Source organism: Scyliorhinus torazame, chromosome 19 (genome assembly GCF_047496885.1).
Source record: "Scyliorhinus torazame isolate Kashiwa2021f chromosome 19, sScyTor2.1, whole genome shotgun sequence".
In the NCBI taxonomy this organism is placed as follows: domain Eukaryota; kingdom Metazoa; phylum Chordata; class Chondrichthyes; order Carcharhiniformes; family Scyliorhinidae; genus Scyliorhinus; species Scyliorhinus torazame.
The window spans coordinates 55,765,113-55,779,987 of NC_092725.1; the positions used below are offsets into that span (position 1 = coordinate 55,765,113).

Consider the following 14,875-nt stretch of genomic DNA (forward strand, 5'->3'; position numbering starts at 1 on the left):
CCCCTGCATCCGCTAAACTCCCCACGCATCCGCTAAACTCCCCTCGCCGACACTAAACTCCCCCCGCCGACACTAAACTCCCCCCGCCGACGCTAAACTCCCCCCGCTGACGCTAAACTCCCCCCGCCGACGCTAAACTCCCCCCGCCGACGCTAAACTCCCCTCGCCGACACTAAACTCCCCCCGCCGACGCTAAACTCCCCTCGCCGACGCTAAACTCCCCTCGCCGACGCTAAACTCCCCCCGCTGACGCTAAACTCCCCGCGCAGACAATAACCTGCCCCTGCATCCGCTAAACTCCCCACGCAGCCGCTAAACTCCCCTCGCCGACACTAAACTCCCCCTGCCGACGCTAAACTCCCCCCGCCGACGCTAAACTCCCCCCGCCGACGCTAAACTCCCCCCGCCGACGCTAAACTCCCCCCGCCGACGCTCAGCTCCCCGCGCAGACAATAAACTGCCCCTGCATCCACTGAACTCCCCACGCAGCCGCTAAACTCCCCCCGCTGACACTAAACTCTCCCCGCAGCCGCTAAACTCCCCCGCCGACACTAAACTCTCCCCGCAGACGCTAAATTCCCCGCGCTGACAATAAACTCCCCGCGCAGACAATAAACTGCCCCTGCATCCGCTAAACTCCCCACGCAGCCACTAAACTCCCCCCGCCGATGCTAAACTCCCCCCGCAGCCACTAAACTCCCCCCGCCGATGCTAAACTCCCCGCGCAGACGTTAAACTGCACACTTGCTCACCATGTGCTTGTTCACCATGCGCGGTCAGATCACACACTGTCACACACACACAGCTTAAGTGGAGAATTGAAGACAGTTGAATGACAGAAATGAAATCATCATAAGAGGCGTAAAGTGTGAAAGTGTAGAATAAATTGCTCTGTGAGGGAATGCTACCCTCCCTCATCTTTTTGACGGGACATCAAACTGAGGCCCCACCAGTCATCTCCAGGGACAGAAAAGATCCCACGGCAACCTTCGCAGTGTGAACAATGCCGTTATCGCCTGTAGTTCTGGCCAATATTTATCCCGCAATCAACATGGTAAAAAATGGTTGTCTGGTGATTCTCACATTGCTCTTTGTGTGATGTGCTGTGTGAAATTGGCTGCATTACAGCAGTGACTACATTTCAGAAGTTCTTCTGTGGATGTGAAGTGCTTTGGGATATCTGTGTTTGTGAAAGGTGCGATACAATAACCTTTTCCTGTCTGCCCCCATCCTGTTTGAGATGTCTTCGCACTCGCTTTTTCTGGTCGATGGACAGGATTTTCCAACCCCTCCCCCACTACCTCACCCCCACCACCTCACCCCCACCGATGCCTGTGGCGTTTTGCCTGGCTTCCCCGCCCCGCCACCAGCTAATCCGCCACAGAAGGGGTCACCTTTGACCGGACCAGAAGATCCCGCCGGTGAGAAGGGCCTCCCTCAGTCTTTGGTTGTCTCCTTGTCCTTTGTGTGTGCTCGTTTACCTCACCCCTTATCATAGAATTCATCATAGAATTTACAGTACAGAAGGAGGCCATTCGGCCCATCGAGTCTGCACTAGCTCTTGGAAAGAGCACCCCGCTTAAGCCCCCGCCTCCCTATCCCCGTAAACCAGTAACCCCGCCTTAGCTGAGGGCAATTTATCATGGCCAATCCGCCTAACCTGAACATCTTTGGACTGTGGGAGGAAACCGGAGCACCCGGAGGAAACCCACGCGGACACTGGGAGAACGTGCAGACTCCGCACAGGCAGTGATCCAAGCCGGGAATCGAACCTGGGACCCTGGAGCTGTGAAGCAACTGTCCTAACCACTGTGCTACCGTGCTGCCCTTACCCTGTTCCCATTCCTTTTTAAATGCTGTCATCTCTCCAGTTTGGATGATGGGCCTCTACCCCGGAGGTTAATTCTGTCTGCTCTCTCCTTAGCTATTGCCTCGCTTGCTGACCATTTCTCTTTGAATTAAGCAGGAAAAAGGCTGATTGGACTCCAGTTTTCCTCATCAGAAATCTTTCAATTAAGAGCATTTGGAAAAAATGGACTCTTTCGATGTGGCGAATGATGTTCCGAACACTCATGTCCATCAATGTTAGGCCCCAAATCGGCAGTGGTTGAACTGGCTATTCCCATTGCCTCACAGTGACTCCCGTAATAAGAACCACTTGAACTGTTTGACCCTTGAACACTGGGGCGGACCTGGGAGTTGGCCATATTGGCAGCTTACTGTGCTTTTCTCTCGCATCTACAGACTGTAATCCAGAGATCGGTGCCTCAGATAAAAGGGACGTATCAGAGAGTTTGTCTACTTGTTAAACATGTTCTGTTGTTACTGTTTGCAGAGCACTTGAGGTAACCAGGACGGTGGAAGTTCTGTCTCCCCTGGGGGCTCTTTTCTACAACACTGGGAGGTACGACGAGGCCCTGCGCATCTACAAAGAGGCCATCACAATGCAGCCCGCAAACAGCGAACTACAACTGGCGGTGGTATGTACACAGCTGAAGGAAACTTGAAATGTTAAGGGTCGTTGGCCTGAGACGTTGACTCTATTTCACTCTCCACAGATGCTGCCAGACGTGCTGAGAACATCCAGCGTTTTCTGTTTTTAATCTCAGATTTCCAGAATCCATGCTGTATTAAGATCTTAATTAACGTGACCTGTGCTTGTTGATGGTCAGAAACTGAAAAGATTATAATTATTTAGTTGCATCATACCTACCCAGGTATGTTGTTTGAGGGAAAATCATAGAATTGTAGAATTTACAGTGCAGAAGGAGGCCATTCGGCCCATCGAGTCTGCACCAGCCTGTGGAAAGAGCACCTTACTTAAGCCCACACCTCCACCCTATCCAGTAACCCAGTAACCCCACCTACCCTTTTTGACACCAAGGGGCAATTTATCATGGCCAATCCACCTAAACTTATTACTCCTCCCCTCACTCTACAATGCCCACTGCACCTTAATGCCCAGCTCTGAAAAACTCACCCCTCCAAAGTACCTCTGCCTCCCTTCCACCCACTCATTCTCCCCTTTACCCCCTCAACAGCTTAATTTGCATCTCCTACCCTTCAACCATCCTTGCTCCAAACTCACTATCCTCGTTCTATGTACTATTAATCACACTCTAGTAACTCAATATCAGCACTGTTGCTTCATAGTGCCAGGGTCACGGTTTCGATTCCCGCTTGGGTCACTGTCTGTGCAGAGTCTGCACATTCTACCTGTGTCTGCGTGGGTTTCCTCCAGGTGCTCCGGTTTCCTCCCACAAGTCCCGAAAGATGTGCTTGTTAGGTGAATTGGACATTCTGAAGTTTCCCTCAGTGTACCCGAACAGGCGCCGGAATGTGGCGACTAGGGGCTTTTCACAGTAACTTGATTGCCGTGTTAATGTAAGCCGACTTGTGACAATAATAAAGATTATTATAAATGGTCACTTGGCCTGCCCAAGTCATGGTCTTAATTCCCACCTCCCCCTCAGGTCTTCGCCTGCTCTCATATTCTCTACCTCTCCTGACGCCTCACTGACTCCTCTCTTGCCGTTACCCCAAGTCTCACAACTTTACTTCCTCAGTTGTGTGCCCCAACCTATTCACTACCCCCTCAACCGTCCAGCCCCATTAACTGATTAATACTCACTCAATTCTATGAATCCGTAACTCCTCTTTCTGTCAGCTCCTGTTCTCAAGAACCATGAGCAATACCACCAAAGATCAAAGTCAATGCGCCCTCTGACTGTCCAATAACTGGACCAAGGGACAACCACTCAGTACAAAATGGTGGCATTTCCTGCTTCCCATGCCAGGCTTCAGCCACTGCCCAATGCTGATTGAGTCTTACTTTGGACATTGCGCCTTTTTTGATTTGCGCCCAGTTCAACTTCATCAAACAGCAACAAAACTCAGCAGCAAAACCTCAAAGGGACAGATGAGAAAACCTGAACTCAATCAAACATGACCGGCAAACGTGATGACCATAGCTGGATGGGATTGGGAGGGATTCTGGAATTGGACAGAGGGAGATAGCAGCTGGGAATTCAGTGGAGATAAATGCAAAATGCCTCACACGGGGATCAAACCTCCCAGAAGGGACCAAAACTCTCTTGGAAAGAAAATAATGTGTGTGGATTTGGGGTCCCGACTGACGATGACTGTAGTTAATAAAGCAACCCTGATGATGGAACCTTTTAAAAAGAAGTCAATAGACGAGTTGAAATAATTCTGTAATCCTGTCATTTTGTAAATCATTGATGCGACTGCACATGGAACTATCATAGAATCATAGACTTTACAGTGCAGAAGGAGGCCCTTCGGCCCATCGAGTCTGCACCGGCCCTGTTGAAAGAGCACCCCACTTAAGCCCACACCTCCACCCTATCGCCGTAACCCAGTAACCCCACCTAATCTTTTTTGGACACTAAGGGCAATTTAGCATGGTCAATCCACCTAACCTGCACACCTTTGGACTGTGGGTGGAAACCAGAGCACCCGGAGGAAACCCACGCATGGGGAGAACATGCAAACTCCGCACAGACAGTGACCCAAGCTGGGAATTGAACCTGGGACCCTGTGAAGCAACTGTGCTAACCACTGTGCGACCACGCTGTCCTGGGCACCATGGTACAAAAAAGGATATTGCAGCTAGTGAACAGATACAGAACAACCAGAATGATTGATGGGATGGCAAGATTAGCCTGTGTGGAGCAATTCTATAAGTAGAATATATTCTCACTGAAAAACAGAAGGATGAGTGGTGACACTTTGCTATTTTTGCAAGTCTAAAGGAATAAGATGTCGATCATGATGCAGCTTTGTAGTATAAAACCCAAGGAGACGCAGTCTGCGATCGACAGAGGGGTAAATTGAGGACCAATCTGGGGAAACACTGGTTGAGATTTTAACTCATTCAAAACCGATCCACTTATACCAAGTGGAAATGGGGCCCATTTGAGATGGAGTGGTCAAGCTGCGAAATGGCTCCTGAGGGAGACGACAGAAGCAGGAAGTAGATTTCTTTCATCAAATACGATTCTGGGATCCCTCATGTGAATAATTTGAAACATGCAATGAGATCATGCCATACGCGAGCAGGCAACTGGCGACTTTGGATCTGAAGGTACCAAAGCTCTCCATCGTTGGGGGTTTTCTTCACGTCATGTCTGGGTCTCCTGTAGAAGAATTGATACAGGTTGATTTCTGTCATTAGTCAACCACCCCATATTATTTTACTAGTTATAAAGGGGGGCGAAAACCTCCTAATTTAAAAATCTAAATTAAACGTAAACGCGAGGCTTGCTTTTATCTAGAAGTTATACCAAGTGTGTGTGTTGTGCAATGTTTAGTCCTGAGCAGAGGCGTCTCCCAGGGCGAATAGTTGCCGCCTGGGTTCACCAAAGACCCTGGCCTGCTGGAGATTTTCTTTTCCTGTTCTCCAAGACAGGAATGTTGCACATTAACTCCCGCCCCTGTCTACATCAATGGGAATAAAGTAGAAATGGTCGAGAGCTTCAAGTTTTTAGGTGTCCAGATCACCAACAGCCTGTCCTGGTCCCCCCATGTCGACACTGTAAGTTAAGAACACTCACCAACGACTCTACTTGCTCAGAAGACTAAGGAAATTTGGCATGTCAGCTACGGCTCTCACCAACTTCTACAGATGCACCATAGAAAGCATTCTATCTGGTTGTATCACAGCTTGGTATGGAGCCTGCTCTGCCCAAGACCGCAGGAAACTACAAAAGACCGTGAATGTAGCTCAGTCCATCACGCAAACCAGCCTCCCATCCATTGACTCTTATCTATAATTCCCACTGCCTCGGAAAGGCAGCCAGCATAATTAAGGACCCCACGCACCCCGGACATACTCTCTTCCACCTTCTTCCGTCAGGAAAAAGATACCAAAGTTTGAGTCACGTACCAACCGACTCAAGAACAGCATCTTCCCTACTGCCATCAGACTTTTGAATGGACCTACCTCGTATTAAGTTGATCTTTTCTCTACACCTTGCTCTAACTGTAACATTATATTCTGCAGTGTCTTCTTCCTTCCCTATGTACGGATGCATTGTTTGTACAGCATGCAAGAAACAATACTTTTCAGTGTATACTAATACATGTGACAATAATAAATCAAATCCATCAAGTCTACTCCTCTTGGTTGCTAGGCCCAAGTGCTGTCCGTGGCTGGCAGAGTCAGAGAAGCTGAGAGACTCATTAATCAAGTAGCGAATGAAAGGAGTGACTGCCTGGAATGTCAACGCCTTTTGTCTGTTATTTACAGCAAAAGGGGCAACCACAAAGAGGTAAGGGCCAATCCTTATTAAAAGATCCCCGAGAGTATTGTAGCAAACACCTGCTCACCAGCTTATGAATGAGGTGAACAACTATTGCAACGGTCTCTTCGGGAAACAAAATGTGATCCTGCATTTTACATAAAATTTACATTGATCTGAATTTTTCAGGAGCCCCGCTATCCGGTGTCAGTGGGGGTCACATCCCCAGCCACTCCAGCAGCCCCGTTGCTAATTTACGCTCGAACGAGTGTTGATTGGTATGAGTGGGACTTCTGCGCTCACTCTGGAGTCAGTCCCGCCTTGGAGAGCTGATTGTCCGGCAGCTCTCCAGTCCCTCCTGGCACAGTGTTGCAGTGGCCGGAAGATATTCCACTACCTGGGACAAAGTCTCGGGAACTGGTGGACAGGGAAGTGCAGGAGTCCCAGGGAGGGAGGGTAGGGAATGTCTGGGGCATGTCGAGGTGGTGGTGATGGTGATGGGGAGGGGGTGAGGGGGGGTGGGGTTGGGGGGGGGGGGGGAGCGGTAGGAGGCTCCAAGAGTCTTGAGGGCTAGGCGTGGTGGGGGAGGGAAGTCTGGAGGTCACTGGGTCATATGGCGAGGACGCCCCCAGCCCTGTCAAAAGGTGGTTTCTGATGGAGCCCCTTGCCCCCACCCTTCCCGCCTGAGACCGAACTTTGTTTATTTCTCCCCTGAAGTGTCATCCAAAGCTGGGTGGGTAAAGGCCGTAAGTGAATAAAGTATGGGCTTCCTGCCTTGAGGCCCTTCTCGCCCCAGCGTAAAATCACTACCAGGTCAGGAAGGACCCAAATCCGGAGGGAAACTCCTCCATTCAATTTCACCCCCTCCATCCCCCCCCCCCCCCAGCACCACCACCTCAGTACTCACCATAGCATAAAATTATGGCCATTGGGCTGGTGTTTAAGCTCAGCATGAGCCTCCTCCCATTCTACCCACCCTGTCAATGTATCCATTTTGAAAGGGTGCCCTGATCTCCAATTGAGCTGGAGGGTCCCTCACAATGCCCACCCATGGGCAAAGTCATCCCCCCCCCTCCCCCCCACATATATGGGCACTGCCCCACCCCCCCCCCCACCCCCACAAGTGAGGACCCCACACTATAGGGTCACTCGGGGTTCCGTCTTTTCAGGCCTCCCCCAACCCTCTCCCCCCCCCTTTCAGGACACCCACCACCGTCCCCATAACCTTTATGAGGCCCCTTAATACCACTCTTCACTCCCACAGCCTTGATACCTCCTTCACCCCCCTTTCATCGACATCCCCCCCCCCCCCAGCCCCTCAGGCCCTGACCCTTGGCAGTGCCCTATGTCAACCTGAAAGAACCAGGCTGGCAGTGCCAAGGTGCACAGGTGCCATAGGGAGAGCAAGGTTGCCACTCTACCCTGACCCTGACTGCCCAGCAGTCTCCAATAGCTTGGGAGACACCCCCCCCCCCCCCAAGTGCCATTATGCCTGGTCCATGTTTGTGTGGACCAGTGTCAAATGGAGCCCGGTCGAGAACTCACTGGGGAGGCCGTTAGTGCCTGGGTGCCGGGAACCCGATGCCTGCCTGAACATTGGATCTCAACCAGCTCGGGCGAGATCCATCTCACGACGTCTCGCAAAGTTCGGTTGAATCTAGCGAGGGGCCTCTCACAAGATTCAACGCCCTCGTCGCAGCACCAGTTTGGGTGCAACGAGGCTGGTAAATCCTGCGCTGTGTGTGTCTGTTCATACATGTGTATCTGTTCTTTTTTAAAAAAAATATATTTTCAAATTTTTTTCGGTCAAACAAGAACAGTACAGAATTTTCCCCTTTTTACAACTTTAAAACAATATAAATAATAATGACCGTTTTTTTTAAACAAATAAATAATATATTAACTAAACGGCAACTGCCAACAACAAAATAATAACTCTCCAAGACAATAAAGTCCCACACGCCAGTATAAATAACTAATATACAAACAACAATAGGAAACCCCTGAGGGTCCGCATGGGCCCTCCCCTCCCCCCTCCCCCCCCTCCCCCCCGGGTTGCTGCTGCTACCTTCTCCATTTCCCTTATCGTTCTGCTAGGTAGTCAAGGAACGGTTGCCACCGCCTGGTGAACCCTTGAGCCGAACCTCTTAGTGCGTACTTTATCCGCTCCAATTTTATAAACCCTGCCATGTCGTTTATCCAGGCCTCCACGCCCGGGGGTTAGCTTCTTTCCACATATGTAGAATCCTTCACCGGGCTACTAGGGACGCAAAGGCCAAAACATCGGCCTCTCTCGCCTCCTGCACTCCCGGTTCATCTGCAACCCCAAATATAGCCAACCCCCAGCCTGGTTCGACCCGGACTCCCACCACCTTTGAAATCACTTCTGCCACACCCACCCAGAACCCATGCAATACCGGACATGACCAAAACATGTGGGTGTGGTTCGCCGGGCTTCCCGCGCATCTCCCGCACCTATCCTCCACTCCAGAAAATCTACTCAGCCTTGCTCCTGTCATATGCGCCCTGTGTAGAACCTTGAATTGTATCAGGCTGAGCCTGGCACACGAGGACGAAGAGTTTACCCTACTTAGGGCATCTGCCCACAGCCCCTCCTCAATCTCTTCCCCCAGCTCCTCCTCTCATTTTCCCTTCAGCTCCTCTACCATTGTCTCCCCCTCATCTCTCATTTCCCTATATATATCTGACACCCTACCATCACCCACCCATGCCCCCGAAATCACTCTGTCCTGGATCTCTTGCACCGGGAGCTGCGGAAATTCCCTCACCTGCTGCCTCACAATTGCCCTCACTTGCATATAGCGAAATGCATTCCCAGGTGGCAACCCATATTTTTCTGTCAGTGCTCCCAGACTCGCGAACGTCCCGGCTAAGAACAAGTCCTTCAATTTCGCAATTCCTGCTCGCTGCCAAGATTTAAATCCTCCATCTATCCTTCCCGGGACGAACCTATGGTTGTTCCTTATCGGGGACCACACTGAGGCACCCGTCACTCCCTTATGTCGTCTCCACTGCCCCCAAATTTTCAGAGTTGCCACCACCACCGGACTTGTGGTGTACTTTTTCGGGGAGAACGGTAAAGGCGCCGTCGCTAATGCTTGCAGGCAGGTTCCCCTACAGGACGCCATCTCTAGTCTTTTCCACGCCGCTCCCTCCCCTTCCCCCATCCACTTGCATACCATTGATATATTGGCGGTCACTTAAGCTCGGCAGTGCCAGTCCCCCCTATCCCTGCTACGCTGCAGAAACCCCCTCTTCACTCTAGGGGTCTTCCCAGCCCACACAAAGCTCATAACGCTCTTATCCACTTTTTTGAAAAAAGCCTTGGTAATCATCACAGGGAGGCACTGGAACACAAAAAGAAATCGCGGAAGGACCACCATTTTGACCGCCTGCACCCTGCCCGCCAGTGACGGGCACCATGTCCCATCTCCTAAAATCCTCTTCCATCTGCTCCACCAATCTTCCTAAATTAAGCTTATGCAAGGTTCCCCAGTTCCTGGCTATCTGGATCCCTAGGTACCGAAAATCCCTTGTTACTCTCCTCAGCGGCAAATCATCTATTCCCCTGCTCTGTTCCCCAGGGTGCATCACAAACAGCTCACTCTTCTCCATATTCAGTTTATATCCCGAAAATTCCCCAAACTCCCTGAGTGTCTGCATTATCTCGGGCATCCCCTCCACTGGGTCCGCGACATACAGCAACAAATCATCCGCGTATAATGACATCCGGTGCTCTTCTCCTCCCCTAAGTACTCCCCTCCACTTCCTAGAGCCCCTCAGCGCTATGGCCAGTGGCTCAATTGCCAACGCAAACAGCATCGGGGACAGGGGACACCCCTGTCTTGTCCCTCTATATAGACGGAAGTAGTCAGATCTCTGCCTGTTTGTGATCACACTTGCCACCGGGACCCTATATAAAAGCTGAACCCACCCAATAAACCCCTCTCCAAATCCAAATCTCCTCAACACTTCCCACAAGTAATCCCACTCCACTCTATCAAATGCTTTCTCAGCGTCCATCGCCACCACTATCTCCGCCTCTCCCTCCGGCGGGGACATCATCATCACACCTAGCAGCCTCCGTATATTAGTGTTCAACTGTCTCCCCTTAACAAACCCAGTTTGATCCTCGTGAACCACCCCTGGAACATAATCCTCGATCCTCGTCGCCATCACCTTGGCCAAGAGCTTGGCATCTACATTCAGAAGGGAGATAGGCCTGTAAGACCCGCACTGCAGCGGGTCTTTGTCCCTCTTCAGGAGCAACGATATTGTCGCCTCCGACATCGTCGGGGGCAACATCCCCCCTTCCCTGGCCTCGTTAACGGTTCTCGTCAGAAGCGGGGCTAGTAGGTCCATGTATTTCCTATAAAATTCCACCGGGAACCCATCTGGTCCCGGGGCCTTCCCTGCCTGCGTGCTCCCAATCCCTTTTACCACCTCCTCCACCTCAATTTGTGCTCCCAATCCTGTCCTCTCCTGCTCCTCGACCTTCGGGAATTCCAGCTGATCCAGGAAGTGCATCATTCCCTCCTTCCCTTCAGGGGGTTGAGCCTTATACAGCCTCTCATAAAATGCCTTAAACACCCCGTTCACCCTCTCTGCTCCCCGTTCCATCTCACCCTCCTCGTCCCTCACCCCACCTATCTCCCTCGCCGCCCCTCTCTTCCTCAATTGTTGGGCCAGTAACCGGCTCGCCTTCTCTCCGTACTCATACTGTACTCCCTGTGCCTTCCTCCATTGTGCCTCTGCCCTGCCCGTGGTCAGCAAGTCAAATTCCGTATGCAACCTTCGTCTTTCCCTGTACAGTCCCTCATCCGGAGCCTCTGCATATTGCCTATCCACCCTCAAAATTTCTCTCAACAATCGCTCCCTCTCTTTACTCTCTTGTTTCCTCTTATGGGCCTTTATGGAAATCAGTTCCCCTCTGACCACCGCCTTCAGTGCCTCCCAGACCATTCCCACCTGAACCTCTCCATCATCGTTAATCTCCAGGTACCTTTCGATACATCCCCTCACCCTTACACACACCCTCATCCGCCAACAGTCCCATATCTAATCTCCAGAGTGGGTGCCGTTCCTTTTCCTCTCCTACTTCCAGATCTACCCAATGTGGGGCATGGTCCGAGATGGCTATGGCCGAATACCTAGTGTGATGTCACCTTCGGGATCAGTGCCCTTCCCAGGACAAAGAAGTCTATCCGAGAATACATCTTGTGGACATGGGAGAAGAAGGAAAACTCCCTACTCCTGGGCCTAGTGAATCTCCAGGGGTCTACTCCTCCCATCTGCTCCATGAAGTCCTTAAGCACCTTGGCCGCTGCCGGCCTCCTCCCGGTCCTAGACCTGGACCGGTCCAGCCCTGGGTCCAGCACCGTGTTGAAATCTCCCCCCATTACCAACTTTCCCGCCTCCAGGTCCGGGATGCGCCCCAATATACGCTTCATGAAGTTTGCATCATCCAAGTTCGGGGCATATACGTTCACCAGAACCACCGCTTCCCCTTGTAATCTGCCACTCACCATCACGTATCTACCCCCACTGTCCGCTACTATGGTCCTCGCCTCAAATACTACCCGTTTCCCCACTAATATAGCCACCCCTCTATTTTTTGCATCCAAGCCCGAATGAAATACCTGTCCCACCCATCCTTTACGTAATCTGACCTGATCCGCCAGTTTCAGATGCGTCTCCTGTAGCATGACCACATCTGCCTTTAATTTCTTTAGGTGCGCGAGTACCCTTGCCCTCTTAATCGGCCCATTCAGCCCTCTCACATTCCACGTGATCAACCGGGTCGGGGGGCTCTTTCCCCCCCCCCCCCCCTCCCCATGTCGACTAGCCATCCCCTTTCTTAGACCAGCTCCTCACCCAATTCCCACGCTCCCGTTTGTCCCCCTGACGGTGTCCTCCCGTCCCGCCCACCCCGCCCCATAACAGCTCCCCCTTTCCCTTAGCAGCAGCAACCAAGTTAACCACCCCCCTCCGCTAGATCCCTTTCTAGCGTAACTGCTCCCCCCATGTTACTCCCAGAAGTCAGCAAACTCTGGCTGACCTCGGCTTCCCCCGTTTATCCTTGGCCCCCCATTGTGTAAGGCCCCCTCCTTCCTGCGCTCCCTTTCCTGCCGCAATTAGCATAGCGCGGGACCAAAGCCCGCGTTTCCCACTCGGCCCCGCCCCTAATGGCGCAGCTCCCTCTCTCCTTCCCCCTCTCCTCACCGGCGCCCACAGTTCACCATACCCCCCCCCCCCCCCCCCCTTCCCCCTTCCCCGTCCCATACAATCTCCCCACTACTTTATTACAGAAACTCTTTCTCTCTCCAGTCTAGTCCAACTTCTCCTCTACAATAAATGTCCACGCCGCTTCTGCCGTCTTGAAGTAGTGATGTTTCCCTTGGTGTGTAACCCACAGTCTCGCTGGCTGCAGCATTCCAAATTTAACTTTCTTTCTGTGTAGCACCGCCTTGGCCCGATTGAAACTCGCCCTCCTTCTCGCCACCTCCGCACTCCAATCCTGGTACACGCGAATCACCGCATTCTCCCACCTGCAGCTCCGTGTCTTTTTCGCCCATCTCAGGACCATCTCCCTGTCCTTATAGTGGTGAAACCTCACCACTATGGCTCGAGGTATTTCTCCTGCCTTTGGTCTTCGCGCAAGGACTCGATATGCTCCCTCCACTTCCAAGGGGCCCGTCGGGGCCTCCGGTCCCATTAACGAGTGCAGCAAAGTGCTCACATATGCCCCGACGTCCGCCCCCTCTGCACCTTCGGGAAGACCCAAAACTCTTAAGTACTTCCTCCTCGAGTTATTCTCCAGGGCTTCCAGCCCCTCTACACACCTTTTATGCAGTGCCTCGTGCGTCCCTGTCTTCACCACCAGGCCCTGTATTTCATCCTCATTCTCAGCAGCCTTTGCCTTCACATCACGAAGCTCCAACTCCTGGGTCTTCTGTGCCTCCATTAGCCCTTCAATCACCTGTAGCATCGGGGCCAACACCTCCTTCTTCAGCTCCTCCACACAGCGCCGCAGGAACTCTTGCTGTTCCGGGCCCCACACCGAATGGCCTCCTTCCGCCGCCATCTTGCTTCGTGCTTCCCTTCCTTGCCGCTGCTCCTGAGGATCCTCTGCAATCCAGCCACTACTCTCTTCTTTCTCCATATATATATCTGGGGGATTCCCTTCTATTTCACTGCGCAATGGTTTTAGCCGTCAAAAATTGCCGTTGGGGCTCCTAATAAGAGCCCAAAAGTCCGTTCCAACGGGAGGTGCCGAAACGTGCGACTCAGCTGGTCATCGCCGCACCCGGAAGTCCGTGTATCTGTTCTTGCATGTGTTTGTGCACCTGTGTCTTTGTCATTCCATGTTATCACTGTGTGTCTGTTTATGCTTATGTGTGTCTGTTCACATGTGCTTATGTGCATGTTCATGCACATGTGTTCATGTGCATGTGTGCCTATTTATATGTGTGTCTCTGTTTATGCATGTGCTTTTTTAATGCATGTGCACTTGTGTGCTTAGAATTTGGATTCTTATTGTGTAGTTGTTTGTATTTTCTAAAAGATTCGATGGCAAAGGGATCAACCTGTTCCTCTCTCACACCCAGGCACTTGACGCTGTAAAAAGGGCCGTCCACATGAAGCCCAAGGACCCCAAAATCCTTGCGGAACTTTATTTTTCAGAAGGAAATCTTTTGAGGGAGCTGAATCGGCTGGATGTAGCATTTGAGGTGACTGTTTATGTAACTATGAAAGGCAGTTCACACAAACAATATCATTTGGATCTAGATATGTCATACAATGTTCAGAAATGGCAAGCGAAATCCCTGCAATTTTAGATTTTGTTCGTGTATGTGTGAGGGAGGGTGGATGGGGCAGGGGGATGGGAGGTTGGGGTTGGGCGGGAGGTTGGTGGGGGGGACAGTTTGGAGGGAGGGGTAGTGGGGAGGTTGGAGGGGGGTGGAGGGTGGGATGATGTCAGGCAGTTGGGAGTGGTTGAGAGATTGGAGGGAGTGTGGAGGAGGGTGAGTGACATTGGGGTGGGTGGATGGGGGGGTTTTGTGGTGGGCATTGGTGGGGAGGGGTTGTGGGGATCTTCCATATCTGTGAGCATGAAAGGATTTTGGAATGTTTCTTTGTGGTGAACATTTCGCTCTGATTCTGAAATGTGTGCTTTGTATATTTTTCTTGTTTGAAACATCCAGAGCTATAAACAGGCGGTGGAGTTGACTCCAGATCTGTCGCAGGCTTGGATGAACATGGGAGGGATCCGGCACATCAAGGTCAGCATAAAAATAAATAAAGCTGCATCAAATGTATGTACTTTACACTCCGCAAGTGTCCCATCGGTCATTCTCTTGTCGTGGGCAACCAGGTGAATTACAATGTGGGGAAGTGCGAGGTTATTAACTTTGGTTGTAAGAATAAAAAAGCCGATCCTTTTCTTCCAAAGCTGAAGGCCTTGGGTGTGCTCGTAGAAGGAACACAGGAAGTTAGCCTGCAGGTAGAGAAAGCAATTAGGGAGGCAAGAGGCATGTTGGCCTTTTTATCAAGCTGACTGAACTACAAGAATAAAGCTGTCTTGCTTTAGC

The 14,875-nt window shown here is 51.5% G+C and overlaps 1 protein-coding gene across 2 annotated transcripts in view; it reads left to right on the top strand.

Annotated features, from left to right (window-relative positions):
• tmtc1 (transmembrane O-mannosyltransferase targeting cadherins 1) overlaps window positions 1–14,875 on the top strand; it is a 229,031-nt gene that overhangs the window by 207,526 nt on the left and 6,630 nt on the right. For both annotated transcript variants that reach the window (XM_072484310.1, XM_072484311.1), the window contains 4 exons: window positions 2,336–2,480; window positions 6,156–6,293; window positions 13,892–14,014; window positions 14,489–14,566. In XM_072484310.1, the coding sequence (XP_072340411.1) occupies window positions 2,336–2,480; window positions 6,156–6,293; window positions 13,892–14,014; window positions 14,489–14,566 (484 nt within the window). The remainder of the gene's footprint in view (window positions 1–2,335; window positions 2,481–6,155; window positions 6,294–13,891; window positions 14,015–14,488; window positions 14,567–14,875) is intronic.